Below are 14,485 nucleotides of genomic sequence, written 5' to 3'. Positions count from 1 at the left end.
GAGAGAAGCATCAATTGGTTGCCTCTCATACCGGGGACTGAACCCACCACCTAGGTTTGTACCTTGACCAGGAATTGAACCCACAATCCTTTGGTTATGGGATGATGCTACAACTAAGTCTCACTGGCCAGAGCATTGGCCCCCTTTCTGAGGCTCAGCCTGAGTCAAGGATACATGAGGCCATCTAGGGCTCATTGTTTTTAATTTTAAGCTTTTTGTTATGGGAAATTTTAAACATGTACAAAAATAGATGAGAATAACCTCCATGTAGCCATTACTCGGCTTTAATAACTTTTCAACTCATGGCCAACCTTGAAATTAAACATTTTTGAAAAGAGAAGTTGCCTTACATGGCTCTCCAACCAGACTCGTCAATAACAGGCCCCAAAGGCGCACAGGAAAGAGACGTTGTGACAGACCTGGTCTGAGTGGCCCGAACTCTACGGGAGCAAGTGCTATCACCAGACCTGTCGGGCTGGGCTGTGAAGACCAGGTACACACAGCAGGCATAACGAGCATGCCTTGGAGTTTCAAAAATCAAAACTTACATGACTGGCTGCAGTCAACAGTCTAGGGCAGCGGTCCCCAACCTTTTTGGCACTGGGGACCAGTTGTGTGGAAGACAAATTTTCCACAAACGGTGGGGGAAGGTGGAAGATGGTTTTGGGATGATTCAAGCGTGTTACATTCATGCCCACCTCCTGCTGTGCGGCCTGGTTCCTAACAGACCACGGACCACTACCAGTCCGTTGCCCAAACACTGGGAACCCCTGGTCTAGAGCTTCTGATGTAGGGGAAAATCTAACTGTATAAGAGGGGCCACAAAATGGACCAAGGGCTTGGACAAGATCACACTGAAGTCCTGGCTCCCCAGTTTTGAATTACCGTTCTTCAGTCATAGCTACATCTTCAGCCACCTGAGAGCAGCACCCTGGAGCTCAAGGACAAGTGAAAACTGTATTCTCGGGAAGAAATAAAAACAGAGCTAGTGAATAAACAACTGTAAATCCACGGTGCTGAAGTGTTGACTCATGTTCATGGTACTGAACCAGTTTTAGTGTTATGTATGTATAGTGATGTATGTACAGATCAGTAATGTAATCATTTAATACTGTGTAGGCCTGACCTACTTTTTTTCTTTTTAATCCTTACCTGAGGACATTTGTTTTTTCACTGCTTTTATTTTTCATTTTTTAAAAAGATTTTATTTTAGAAATGATTTTTAGAAAAATCTTTTATTTTAAAAGATTTTTATTTATTTATTTTTAGAGAGAGGAGAAGGGAGGGAGAAAGAGAGGGAGAAAAACATCAGAGACAAACATCGCTCTGTTGACCTTCACACACGCTCCGACTGGGGACCAAACTTGCAACCCAGGCATTTGCTCTGGCTAGAAATTATATGGGTGACCTTTAGTTTTGTGGAACAATGCTCAACCAACTGAGCCACAACAGCCAGGGCAATTTTTTCATTGCTTTTAGAGATAAAGAGGGAGGGAGAGAGAAACATCATGCTAGAGAGAAGCACTCATTGGTTGCCTCCCGTAGGCACCCAGACCAGAGATCATGCGAGTCTGGACCAGGGGTCACATACTTCCATGCCCAGACCTGGGACTGAACCTGCAACCTAGGTATGTGCCCTGAGCGGAATTGAACCCACAACCTCGCGGTTATGGGATGACGCTCCAAGTGGTCTATTTTTTAAGGTACAAAAGCATTTAAAATAACTTCGCATATCAAATTTGAAGATTTTAAATGCTTACCGGTATTTAAATAATAATTAATGTTTAAATGCTTGAAAAGTTGCAAGTGGTTAAACCTGAAAGTTTTCATTTATTAGTTATGAAAGCAGTCTGTACATATTTAGGAAAGTGTTAATGTATTACTACTGGACTAATTGCACATTTGATAAACTTATTAGATTAGTAGATGGATGTACAAAGGGTTATAGGTTTTTGCCTCCACGCTAAGCCCCTGGGACATGCAGAATCTTACGGCACGTGAGGAACCCGTGTGCCTTTTCCCCACTCCTGGGCTGTGGGCAGTGTCCTGATGGGGCCGTCATAACTGTCTAGTTGCCTGGATGGCAGTGGCTGAGGACAGCTAAGGGAAGGGATGGAAGAGACCCGAGGAGTGGAGCTGCTATCTTGGTCTGTAAGAAACCCCTTCCAGTGGGGATTTTAACTACTCGCAACCTGACTGCCGGCCTCTGCACCCCACCCCGCCTCCTTCCCTGGCTCTCAACCACGGCTGCACGTTGAACCTCCCAGTGATGCTCCCTGCTGGGTTCCACCCCAGAGAGTCGATGTGAACGAGTCTGAGGTGCGGTCTGGTGGGAGACGGCTGACAACCCCCACGAGACACTTCTGAGCAAACAGGGCCGAGAACCACTGCTCTCACTGCAAGTCATCTCTTCTCCCCTTGGAAGTTTCTGTTTCTGTCTCGGGCTGCAGGTACCTACATCTGTTCCTTCCCTCTCCCACTAGACTGTGGGCTCCCAGATGGCCTTCCAAACAATGCAGGTGGCCCTTCCTAGCTCTGGATGACTGCATGAAGTAGCAGTTACACCACATTTGGACTTTAGGTTCGCCAGCTAATGCTCTGACACTAAATGAGTGAAAATCAGCCTTGACAACCCCTCAGGAAGGCCCTGCCCTGGAGCCTGATGTCCTTCCTGTTTCCCCATCTCCAACCCCATAGAACTTCCTCCTGCGCCACAACAGAAAGCTGATGCCTCTACCACCAGGCATCAGAAGTAGGTGGTTTATGTTTAGGGGCCACCTTGCCTAAGGAATACAGTTAAGCACATGCCTCACCCTCAGCATAGCAGCATGCTCATGCCATGAACAGCCCAGCCCGCAGAACCCAGAGTGACTGACCCTACAGCAGACACATATCTCCCATCTCACACCCACTCCCGAGCATATGGTCCTCACACCCACTAGTGGGTGGAATCACCCACACCATTTAGACTTTGTGTCAAAAATGTAGAGCAGAATCCATGTGATGTGCTGTGTGAAGCGATCCCCTGCATGGCGTAATTCTGTCCAGCTCCAGCAGGACCCCCGTCCTTTCATCTGCCCCACAAGCGTCTGGCCCAGCCTCTCGCCCTCCATGACCTCCCTTCCCCTTGTCTTAAAGGCTGAAGTTCCCTAGGACTCTTCCCTTGGCGTGCTCGTTAACTCTCTCCCTAAGGGTTCTCAGGCTTCCTTAAGGCTCTAGAGTCCATATAAAAAATGGTGAGCCCTCCCACTCCAGTTGGGGGAGACATGGCTTAAGAGGTTCCTCACTTTTGCTCTAGGAAGAGGGAAGGAAGAAGAGAAAGACCTTCTCCAGGCCTTGGGAGCCTGGCTTGCAGGGTATGAAGGAACTTAGAGAATGCCCAGTATTTTTATTAAATAAATAAGTGAATACTTGATAAGAAGGAAACTTCCATATGCTTCATTAGGATACTCCACCCTCCCCCTGACCCTCAACCCATGGTACATTCCGAGGCTTAGATTTCACCTGCTCACTGGGGATCCCAGCCAGGCCTTCTGCCACACCAAGCCACACCAAGCTCAGCAGCACTCACAAGCCTTTAATCTAGAACTGCCTGGCCATGCCCCACCACTGCCTTAGGATGGTGGCCAGGAATAAAAACATATGGTCAGGTAGGCTGTCCAGGCTCTGAATCCAAGAGAGATGGGCTAGGTCAGGATTGGGCTTGGGCCTGGGCAGGGGGCTCCTGGCCCCAGGAGATGAGGGAGTTGCTGGCCTGGGCAAGCTCAGTGATGGACACCCGGCCCCGCTGCCGGATGAAGTTAGCCACAGCAGCCAGCTCCTCCGGGGTAATGTAGATGAACTTGCCCCTGTCGTCAATCACACCTGTGGGGACACACACAGGTTGTGGAGCTGAGTCTTCTAGGCCCTCCCCATCTGGGCTGAGAGGGCCCTCCCACCCCTTCACAACTGGCTCTGAGCCCTACAGGCGTTCGTGGCCTCTTCTGGCTGCATTTGACCCTGGCTAGGTGTCAGATCAGGCTTTGTGCCTATCCTGGTCACCCTGAGCATTCCCTAGGCCCTGGCATGTCCTCCTTGTAACTTAGTCCCCCTGCTCAGTGTCCCACATCGCACGGCGTTCCCCCCCACCCTCGGTTATGATCCTGCCCCTGAAGCAAGACCCTGGAGCCCCCTGGAGCTAGATACTCCCCAAGGCCGAGGCCTGCAGTGATTGAGTCTCATCGTCTCACCTGTCAGAGTCCCCTCAGCCAGAAGGTCCTGAATGCGGTTTATGGTGTCCTGTGAGGAGAACAATTCTCAGGGCAGAGACAGGTGCTGCCATCCCCGGAAAAGGCACATGCAACCTTCATGCCACCACAGCCAAATCTCCTCCCCGCTCCCATGGAGCTCCCCCACCCAACACGACTCTGCTTCTCCGGAGGAAAAAAGGGGAGAAGCAGCTCTGGCCCTGGGGCCCTGCAAGACCCCTGAGAGAGGCACTTTTCCAACCAGAAGAGGAGCAGCAGTGACATTTGGCCATGAAGGCTGGTGCAGCTTGTTTGCAAGAGTTGTCAAGGTAACTGGAGTTTGGCTGTATTGGTTACAGGGGCTGCTGGAGAGATGGGACTTTTTCTTTTCTTCCCTGCCTGTTCTTCCATCTAGCAGAAAGGCTGGATTCTGGGAATGCTGCAAGTCCTACTCTCTGCTCCCACCTGGGTCGGGGCAGGGTGGAGGGGACATTAAAACTCTCCATCTTTAGCACAGGCCCCTCTGACAGCCACACAGACCCCATGGCCATACTCCAAACAAAAGGCCACCTTGCAGGGCTTACCTGAGTCCGCAGGCCCACCTGGGAAGCCAGGTCTTCCAAGAGCACAACCTTGGACTGCTACAAAGACAGGGAGAAAAAGGAGAGAGGCTGAGTGGGCAGATCCCTCTCAGCACAAACTGAGGTTTGTGTTCTGATCTGATTTGCTTTGGGGGCTGGGTAACACTACAGATTCCTATGGAAGAGCCTCCTGGGTCCCCTCACGCACTGCCAACCACCCACATACAGAGACACGTACACCCATAAACTCTCCTTCCCCTGCTCGTGGGGAGGTATCCGACTGACACCACCTGGCCACAGGCCCCATCTGGGACTGGGGACCACACTGACACAGACACACACGGGAAGAGTCAAGCACAGCTGCCCCTTCCCCTCTGTAGCCAGCTGTGTGTTTTTAACATCTCGGACAGGTTGGAAGGGGAAGCCCCGTAAGACAAAGGGAGGGAATGACAGTCACTGAAAGCTATTTCAAAAAACTGTCACCAGAATTTGTGTTGGTTGACGACCTGCCAAGACAATGCACTGAGAAGATGCAGGGTACACAGCAGTGACCAAAACACAGCTTCTGCCTCCAGCTGGTGGTCAGGCAGAAGAGGATGTGGACGAGGAGAGCGTAGATAAAAGGCCCTGATAAGCGGGGGTCTCCGTAAAGGCAGTATGGCTCCTTCCCACCTCGCTTTTGCTTACTCCCCCAGGCCCGGAAATCTCCACACTCCTCTTTACCATCCTCTTCACACCACCCGAGGTGCTGGACCCACTCTTAAAATGAGAGTTGCTCACACTCTCAGTGCCTTCCGTGCCCAGCCATTTTCCACGGGCCTCCCCCAACCCCTCAGCAGAAACTTTAGTCCGGGGGGTGCAGGTGAGGGCCCAAGGCTGGGCCCCACGCCTGCATCTGCCCTGCCTCCCCTACAGACAGCATGTGGCTCGAAAGAAGGCAGTCTTTTATGTTCCGGGATTCTTTCGCAGCAAATGAGCTGGGGGAGGAGTGACATGGTGACACCTCCTGGGCTGAGATGGCATGTGACTGTTCCAAATGCCAAACAGAATGTGCAGGCAGGGAGGCGAGCGGGCAGCCACTGGACCAGGGAGTGGGAGAGCCCAAGGTGACCCGGCCAGCTGGCCTCCACCCACCACGTAGGTGCTGGGCTCTCAGAGGCAGCGTGGAGTGGGAGCAGGGAATCCCCCTAGGTGGTTCCCACAGACCTAGTCTGGGGGTTGCTAAGGCCAAGATGTGCTTGGGAAAACCAACCGGCCACCTAGCCTTTATCAGAACAGAGTGGACGGACCGACGAGAACAAGCCAGACCCACACCTCACACAAACTGTGCTGGGCACAGAAATGTGCCACCAGCTCTGAAATCCTAAAATAAAAGGGCCACCCCCTTGGAGGCAGGAGGGTGGGTGGGCTAAATTTTGAAAGCCCCCCTTCTCCATGCAGACAGGAACTCTGGGAAAATCAGATGGCAGGCTGGAAAGACCCCTAAGGCCCAGAAGACTTTGGAGAACCACCAGAAAATGGCTCCCCCAGAGCCACTGAAAGCAAGGGGCCTTTTCTCAGGTGTCTGTGGAGGACAGCGGGAGCTAAAGCTGATGGAGGAGGGCTTTCTGGAGGAAACACACAGGACCGTGGTGCTGCCCACTGGGTGGATGGGGACAGAAAGTTCCAACCAGCAGCAGGGAAGTGTGAGAGGTGCTGCCCAGGCTGTGGCCCTCACTCCGACATGCCAGGCTGGAGAACAGGCTCCGTCCCGGGGAACGGGCACAGCCTGAGAAGCTTTCTTCCTCTTGGGCTGTGAGCCCAGCCCCTGGTCGCTGGGAGGCAACTCAACCCTGCTCTCTCTCAGGAGGTGGGAAGAGGATTACGCAAGCCCTGGCTCCTTGGCACCCCTAGTCTCGCCCCCACCCGCGCTACCTCTGTACTCGTTCCCTCAGCCGCCTCTGCACCTCTGAGCTGCACTTGCAAACCTCTCGCATCCTTCGTGGGAGACGAGAAGTTGCTTAGCAGCACAGTGGAGCAGGACAGGGCTTGTGCTTATGCAACCCAGAGCAGCACCGGGGCGGCCGGCAGACAGAAGAGGACACACCAGCCACCCCACCCTCCATCCCCAAAGAAACAGCACTGTCTCCCCCTCAGTCCCCAAGACCTGAGTCCCGGGTCAGGAACACACGGCAGGGGATGCCACGTGTGGGGCCTCACTCAAGGGGAGCTTCCGTGTGACAGAACCGACAGAAAACACATGTGAAGAAACTTGAAAATACAGTGACTCACTGAGCGTGGGGTCTGAAGAATGGGAGAACTGTCACACCCCGAGTGTGAGGCAGGAATCAAAGGCTCACACCTCCCATGCAGATCCAGGCCCTTCTCCACTGTCAGGGTCAGAAAAAGGCTCCCCTGGCCAGGAGCCCAGCAGTTAGGCTGCTCTTGGTCCTGCTGCCCATTCCCGCATGACCTTAAGTGGAACTCCTGCAGCCCCCACTCAGGTCTGCTCTCTCTAGGCCCCGAGGGAACACTCGTAATGTGCTCGTGCGTACACATACACACACACACACACACATGCACACACGGCAGGAAGTTGATGCCAGGACCTGCTCTTTGGCTTCTTACCTTAATGTAGTTGATGAACTCAGTCAGGAAGCTGTGGGACTAGAGGAGCAGAGAAACCAGAGTGAGTTTGCCCCTTGCAGAGGCTGCGGCAGCTGGTGCCCACCCTCCTACCCAGCTGAGGGCCACCCAGCCGCCTGCACTGGCAAGCAGCATGGCCTCCCATGATGAGGGTTTTGGAGGCACTTCTAAGGCCTCTCAAGGCAAGGGCCTGCTGGCCATCACGCCCACCCATCTCTCACAGCCTGACTGGGGAGGAGCGTTTCGCAGGAGTGGCAGGCCCACCTGCTCCTCAGTCATGGTCTCGCCCACGCCCTCCTCCTCCACCACGAAGGCCTCCTTCAGCTTCAGGTACTCCTCGTGCTCTCGCTGGGCCTGCTCCTCCCGGGCTTTCCTCTCCTCCTCCTCCTGTGGACACGGTAGGCGAGAGTCAGGTATCTGGGCACAGGTGCCCACCCCATCCCTGTACTGGTCCTTGCTGCCCCAGCAGGGCACCAGGTCATACAGCTCAGCCCTTTCTCAGGGACAGAGTGCCTGTGAAAACCCATCCCTCTGGCCCCCGAGCTGAACAGAAGGCAGGGGCTCCACTTCTCATCAGTTCCACCACCTTCCAGACAAATGCTCTCCCTCTCCTTGAAGCCCTACCATAACCCCACCCACAGCACCCTCCAGTCACCCCCTGCTCCCCCATGTTCAAACAAACACCCACGCCCCATTCCCTCACCATGCACCCACTCACCCTCCGGCCTGCACACCCAGCTCCTCTGGAACAACCCCACCCAATCCAAGGGACTCTCACGCATGCCCTGGATCCACCCAATCCAAGGGACAACCATTGGGCCTCACACCCCTGTCCTCTCAGCGGCACCGGCAGAGCTGACCACTCCCTCTTCCTTCCTTTGGCTTCCAGACTCCACCATCTCCTGAACTTCCTCCAGCTCCTGGGGCCATCCCTTCTCCCTCTTTCACGCTCTCCATCAACGACCACCTCCTTGCCAGCGACCGCCACAGCCGTATCCCGGCCCCAGTCTCTACTCCCAGGCACACAACTGCCCACGTGACACACCCACTGGGCCATTGCACAGGCACCTCGGACTGAATTATGTTCCAGAAAGACCCTGTGATCCACTCCCCATATGTCTGGTCCTCCTCCCGAGTCTCTGGCTCAGTGAGTCACACGGCCGCCTGGCCAGCTGCCCCAGTCAGAGACGAGGCCCCATGTACCACTTCCTTCTCTAACTTGCGGGAAGCTTCTCAGTCCATCCGTGCCACTCCATCACCACCACCAGCTCGTGCAGCAGCCTCCCCCAACCTAACCCATTTTCCGGAGCTCTCAGAAAGATATTTTTAAAACATGAAGCTCAAGCTGGGGCAGGAACATACAGGATGAGCCAGAGCATCTTGCAGTGCCAACAGTGAGAAAACAATGAGAAAAATGTCACAGGTACACAGGAGCCAGCTAAAGGAGCCACTCGTGGCCAAGGCTGGAGCAATGTTGGATTATAAGACAAAGTACAAAATAAATAGTCATATGTGCATGTGGATGAAAACAAATAACTGAATGTATAAATAGAGAAGAAAAGATACATCTTCTGCACAAAAGAATTCCAACTACTTCCGGAAACGCTCTCCTCTCAAGGAGGCAGAGCCTGACTCCCCACCCCTGAAGCGTGCGCTGTGCACAGTGACTGGTCCCTGAAGAAGTGTGGGAAGCGGGGAGTAACATTACGACAGAGAAATGGGCAAATGCCCTGGGTGGTCTAGGTTAACATCACATTGGACAAGTCAAGTTGGTAACAGGCACCGTTGATACGCTGTGGTGAAGACAGCACTTCACGTGTGGTCTTCCTCCTGGAAATCCACAACCCAGTCTAACCAGGAGAAAAACATCAGCCAAACACAAATTGAGGAACATTCTACAAAAGACCATATTTTGTCATGTATAACGTGCAGTTTTGGACCCCAATTTTTGAGGGAAAAATAAGGATGTGCATTATACATGGGTAGTACTAATTCCGTATCTATATAAATGTTTTATTTTATTTATGATTATGTGTTAGAAGTATAACTATAGAAGACAATAATAATATCCATATGCAAAGGAATACCCTGGAATATAACAATCTTTTTTTTCCTAAAAATAAGTAAGTAAAAAATAAATAAACAAATAACAATTAAAAGATTAAAATGAACGATTTCTTTCCCCTGAAAGTTTGGGCTGAAAACGTGGGTGCGCATTATACATGGGAGCACATCATACACAGTGTAACACAGTACGTTCCCAATACTCCTCAAAGCAATCAATATCATCAAAAGCAAGGAAAGTCTGAGAAACTGTCACAACCCAGAGGAGCCCAAGAAGACATGACAACTAAGTGTAATGTGGTATCCTGGAAAAGAGAAAGGATTTTGGGGCTCTGGCTGGGCAGCTCAGTTGGCTGGAGCGTCGTCCTAATACACCAAGGTTGTGGGTTCAATCCCCAGTCAGGGCACATACAGAAATCAACCAATGAATGCATAAATAAGTGGAACAACAAACTGATGTTTCTCTCTCTCTCAAATCAATTTTTTAAAATTTAACTTACAAAAAGGAGGATGTTGGGGGGAAACTAATAAAATCTGAAAAATTTGTGGGGTTTATTTAATAATAATGCACCTGTATTAGTTGTGAGAAACATGCCCAAAAAAGTTAAGGTGTTAGTAACGGGGGAAACTGAGTGAGGGAGAAGAGCCCCAGGAGACTGAAGGTGTATTAGGCAGAGCCAATAGTCATAAAGGTGAAAAGCCCTCTGCTAATGCCTCCCTCTGCTGTGTTCTGGTCCCCCTGCTGCAGCACCCAGACTCACCCCTTCCACCGTCCAGCCCGGGACAACGAGGCCAGCCAGAGCCAAAGGCGCCAAGCTATGGGGTCTTCCCAGCTGGGCAATCCTGGCTCTTGCCCTAGATCACATCACATCTTTGTGATAATCTGTTTCTCGGGCACGTGGTTCTCAGAAGGAAGAAAGCATCTGGCAAACAAATGCTCATTAACCACTTTTATTGTAGTGGCCCCCATCCCTGAGCATCTCCTCTATGCCTGGCCCTAAACAGGACCAGGCTCCAGCAGAGTCCACCATCTCTCACAATGGCCCATAATGGCCTCAAGGTCCTCAGGATCCAGACCCCGGTTACCTCTTTGACCACTCTCCTTGCTTACTGCACTCTGGCCACTCTCACCATCCCAGTGTTCTTCAAGTACTCCGGGTATGTTTGATACATCACATGCATAAAAACTCCCACCTCAGGCTCTACTTTTCAGTGGCAGCTTTACACAGGTTGCACCGAGAGCCCAGGGACCAAGTAAACCAGAGCCTGCCCCTGCACCTGGTCTATGGCCCATCTTCTGGGTTGGAGGAGTTGGGGAGCTGAATGGGAAACAAGGCTGCCCTGTCAGGTGTCAGAAGTCAGGATCCAGGGCCAGCCTTACCTTCTGTTCCTCCTCTAGTCGAAGCCGCTCCTCCTCCTTCTTCCATTCTGCCTCACGCTGGGACTCCAGGCGCTTCCGCTCCTCACGCTCAGCTTCCTCTGCCTGGAGAGAGGCCTTCATAGCAGCACATCCCTACCCCCGGCTAGAGCCTGCCCACCTCCCAAACAGGCCAGGGGCAGGCAATAGGCAGTGCATGGGGCAGGCCACCGACCATGGCTGCAGGCAACAAAGCTAGGGAAGCAGCAAACACCAGCCCGGCATGCAAAGAGCCTTAAGGGGAGGGTCTGCCATACAGGACAGGGGAGGCAGGGCTTTTCCCACTTCCCGGAGCTGCTCCCCACTCCCCCTGCTTACCTCGCGCTGGGCTTTTCGTGCTTGTTTCTCCTCCAGTTTCCGTAGTTTCTTGGCTCCAATTTTTCCTGACAGGTGAGTTTCTGCTGGCTTCTCGCTTTCTTCCTCATGGGCTGAGTGTGGTCAAAGAAAGACACTTCAGGTCCTGGCTAGACAGGACCAGTGATGATGGGTCGATCCCACCCTTTGTCCCTGTCCTCATGAGTGATTCCCCTTCCACCCACCTGCAAATGTCATCAGCCTGGCTCTGCCCTCCAGAGGCATCAGACATGAATGCAGATTCAAACCCTGGGTGTGTGTGTGTGTTAGAGATGGTGGTGGGGTGAGGGGTCCACATGGCAAGGGAGGAGATGATAACTTTACATGCTGCACAGCTGTAGAGGAAGGCACCAGGTTCCAATAGCTAAATGTCTGGGAATCTCAGACAGGACTGCCTGGGCTTTGCCGAGTTCTCTGTTTTTGGTCTCTGAGCCAAAGCTACGGGGAAGGATAGCCTTAGGGGAAATTTATCCCCCACAACCCCCTCCCAACCTGCCTCAAATCTCTAATCATCCTTACTGCTGAGGGTTCTGGACTCAGCCCCTGGCCAGGGTTATCCCTTTCACCCACCAGACCCAAGGCAAAGATAGCCCAAACCCCAGGATTACCCCAGGGCCAAAAAATGCTGAAAGGTAAAGACCCGCTTATTCCTGAGCAGCAACGATGTTAGACTCAAGTCTGAGACAGGAGGGATGGTACGACAGAGGGCCTCTTTTTTGAGCCAAAGGAGCTAATTTCCAAGGGTACAGGGACAAAAGACCTAAATGTCCCCTGCTCAGGCTCAAGACACCTGTGGAGCACTGGAGAGGAGATATTCTTTCCTATAATACCAAGGGCTCGGTTGGTCTCCCAGTACCAGGGATATAGAGGCTTCTGTCAAAAGAATATCTCTATCCTCAAACCCTTCTTCTTAGGTTATGGCAACTGCACTCCAGACTGCGGAAACTCTCAGCCAGGAACTCTGGCCCCGGGGTGAGGCCCTCAGGGAATGAGTGTACCCACACCAGGAAGAGTGCTGGGGTATAATGAGTGAACTGAGGAACTCCCTTGGTCAATTTAAAGACCCCTACCCTCCTGCTTGGACATCGAGAATGGAGATCAAGGAAGAGGGTGTTAGCTCAATGGAATAGGGGTCAGGATCCAGAACTTCTGGTCCCTAGGACCAAAAGCCAGTTCCCAAGCCTGGCCATACCCCATCCTATGGCTCCCAGACATCCCTTCCACACTGTGGCTTCACACCCTACGCTTCCACCCAGCTTTTGGGGTCCTTTCACCCCCTTAGTCAGTTCTCTTCCCCTCCGAGATGTGGCCCCGCTCACCTGGGATGACAACTTCCTCCTCATTCTCATCCACCTCAGACCTAGCCAATCGCTGGGCTTGACGCTGGGCCTGCAGGCGACTGCCCAGGTCCCTGCGGCGCCGGGGTCTACCCCCAGCCCTCTGCTCCTCGGGCTCCAGGGGCCGAGGCTGGGCCACTCGGCCTGCTATTACTGGCTCTTCATTGTGCAGTGTCTCTCTGCTGGCTGTAGGGAAGAGAGGAACCATAATGCTGTACAGCAGCCCAACCCACCTGCTGGCAGGGGAGCAACATCCCACAAGTCTCATCCTCCTCAACTTCCTCCAACTGTCCTTCCTCCTGATGGACACAGCACAAATCCCAACTTCTCAGACCACTGGGGCCTTTACAACCCAGACCCACAACCTTGGTCCTATGCAGCAAGATCACCCTTTCCCTCCTGCCTGTGTTGATACCTTTCCCTTCAAGGGCCCACCTTTCTCTGGCTCACCAGGAGATTACCACCTTGATGGAGCAAGATGGAGCTGAAGCTCTACCTCCTTCAGGAAGCCCACTCTGCCCACTCCAGACCTCACCCAAATGCCCACTGCAGGACTGCATTTGTTTCTTGCCTAACACCACCTGCCATGGTTTTATCTGGCATCACAACCAGAGAGCTCACCCATGGGCTGTCTTTCCTCCCAGGAAGATCTGCAGGCTATCTGCTTTACCTCAGTTTCCCTCTCCTCCCCGAGAGCATGCAGGTGCTCTGAAGTAGCTTGTGGGCCCAGAAAGGGGGAGAGACATTAAACACACAGCCATATGCTGACAAGAAAAGGGGGTGGGGTGGGGAATGACCAGTGTGTCTGTCCTATGCCCTGGCCGATGAATGACATGGCCTTCTGATCAGGATGCAGAACAGGGAGGAGGGTGCACGGGTGCCCCCTTGAGTGGAGAGCTTCAGGCAGTTCTCTGGAGCTGCGTCAAGCTCTCTCCAGCTCGTGGGTAGGCAGAAAATACTCTAGTGCCCCTTTCTTGCTCCGGAGTCAGCCCGGGAGGAATGGAAACTCCTGCGACTTCTCCAACGGGCTCAGAGGGGCATCGCCCCATTGAGAGATGGCAGCGTGTGTCAGCCAGGGCCTAGCCTCTCTGGGTGTGTAGGACTGCAGTGCCAGGAGGCAAGGACAGGGATGGGGCGAGGCTTTCTTTTGGGACCAGGAGGAAAGTGAAGGGACGCAGCCATCCCGTGTGCTGGTTCCAGCACTGCTGCTGCTGCTCCCACCCGGTCCCCCTTCAAGCAAGCATTGGAGCTCAGCCCGGCGCCTGGATCCCCGTCAGCGCCACCGCGAGTGCCGGCGCATGCGCAGCAGCCGTGGCGCAACGGCCTACGAAGGCTCTGGAAGTCACTGAACCCGGCCCCACCGGCCCTGGCGCGGCGGCATCTCTTACCTGCTGCCGCTTGGCCCCGTCGGCGAGTCAGGAAGAAGATAAGGCCGACAAGCAGAGCTGCCGCCACCAGGTACACTACCGGGGCCACCATGACGACGGTTTCCAGGTGGGACCAGCGAATCCACCCTCAAGTCGGGAAATCTCCCAGGCCCCGCCCAACGCCCCTACGGCCCTCCCGTTTCCCACTCTAGACCCCGCCCACCACTCCAGGCCCCGCCCAGGCCGCAGGTTTCACAGAGACCTTAATTTTTTTTATTTTAAAATAAATTTTGGCATAAAAAATACTTTAAGTAGAAATTATTACAAACGGTTATATGCAGTGTGACATTATTAATATACGTCCTTAAGGCACTAAACAATACCATATAGTGTTTGTGGAAATCTATACACTATATGGAAAAAGTACAAAAAGATACTTGGGAATAACTTCAAGATAACGATTACCTCTGGGGAGAGAAGACGATGGATGAGGTTAAGAGCAGAGGTACGTTTG

The 14,485-nt window shown here is 53.0% G+C and overlaps 1 protein-coding gene across 1 annotated transcript; it reads right to left on the bottom strand.

The window, feature by feature from the left end:
* Positions 1-3,368: 3,368 nt before the first annotated feature.
* DDRGK1 (DDRGK domain containing 1) lies at positions 3,369-14,144 on the bottom strand. Its single transcript, XM_037147811.2, has 9 exons — positions 13,993-14,144; positions 12,587-12,790; positions 11,232-11,341; positions 10,878-10,979; positions 7,697-7,819; positions 7,415-7,453; positions 4,811-4,867; positions 4,230-4,278; positions 3,369-3,864 (listed from the first exon to the last, which is right to left on the bottom strand). The coding sequence occupies exons 1-9, from the start codon at positions 14,081-14,083 to the stop codon at positions 3,692-3,694; spliced, it is 948 nt and encodes a 315-aa protein (XP_037003706.2). The 5' UTR covers positions 14,084-14,144; the 3' UTR covers positions 3,369-3,691.
* Positions 14,145-14,485: the final 341 nt, after the last annotated feature.

This window comes from Artibeus jamaicensis, unplaced genomic scaffold (assembly GCF_021234435.1).
Source record: "Artibeus jamaicensis isolate MK-2021 breed Jamaican fruit bat unplaced genomic scaffold, CSHL_Jam_final contig_685, whole genome shotgun sequence".
Taxonomy (NCBI): Eukaryota; Metazoa; Chordata; class Mammalia; order Chiroptera; family Phyllostomidae; genus Artibeus; species Artibeus jamaicensis.
Note: the sequence above shows the minus strand (reverse complement) of the source record. Positions and strands in the feature narration are given on the sequence as shown.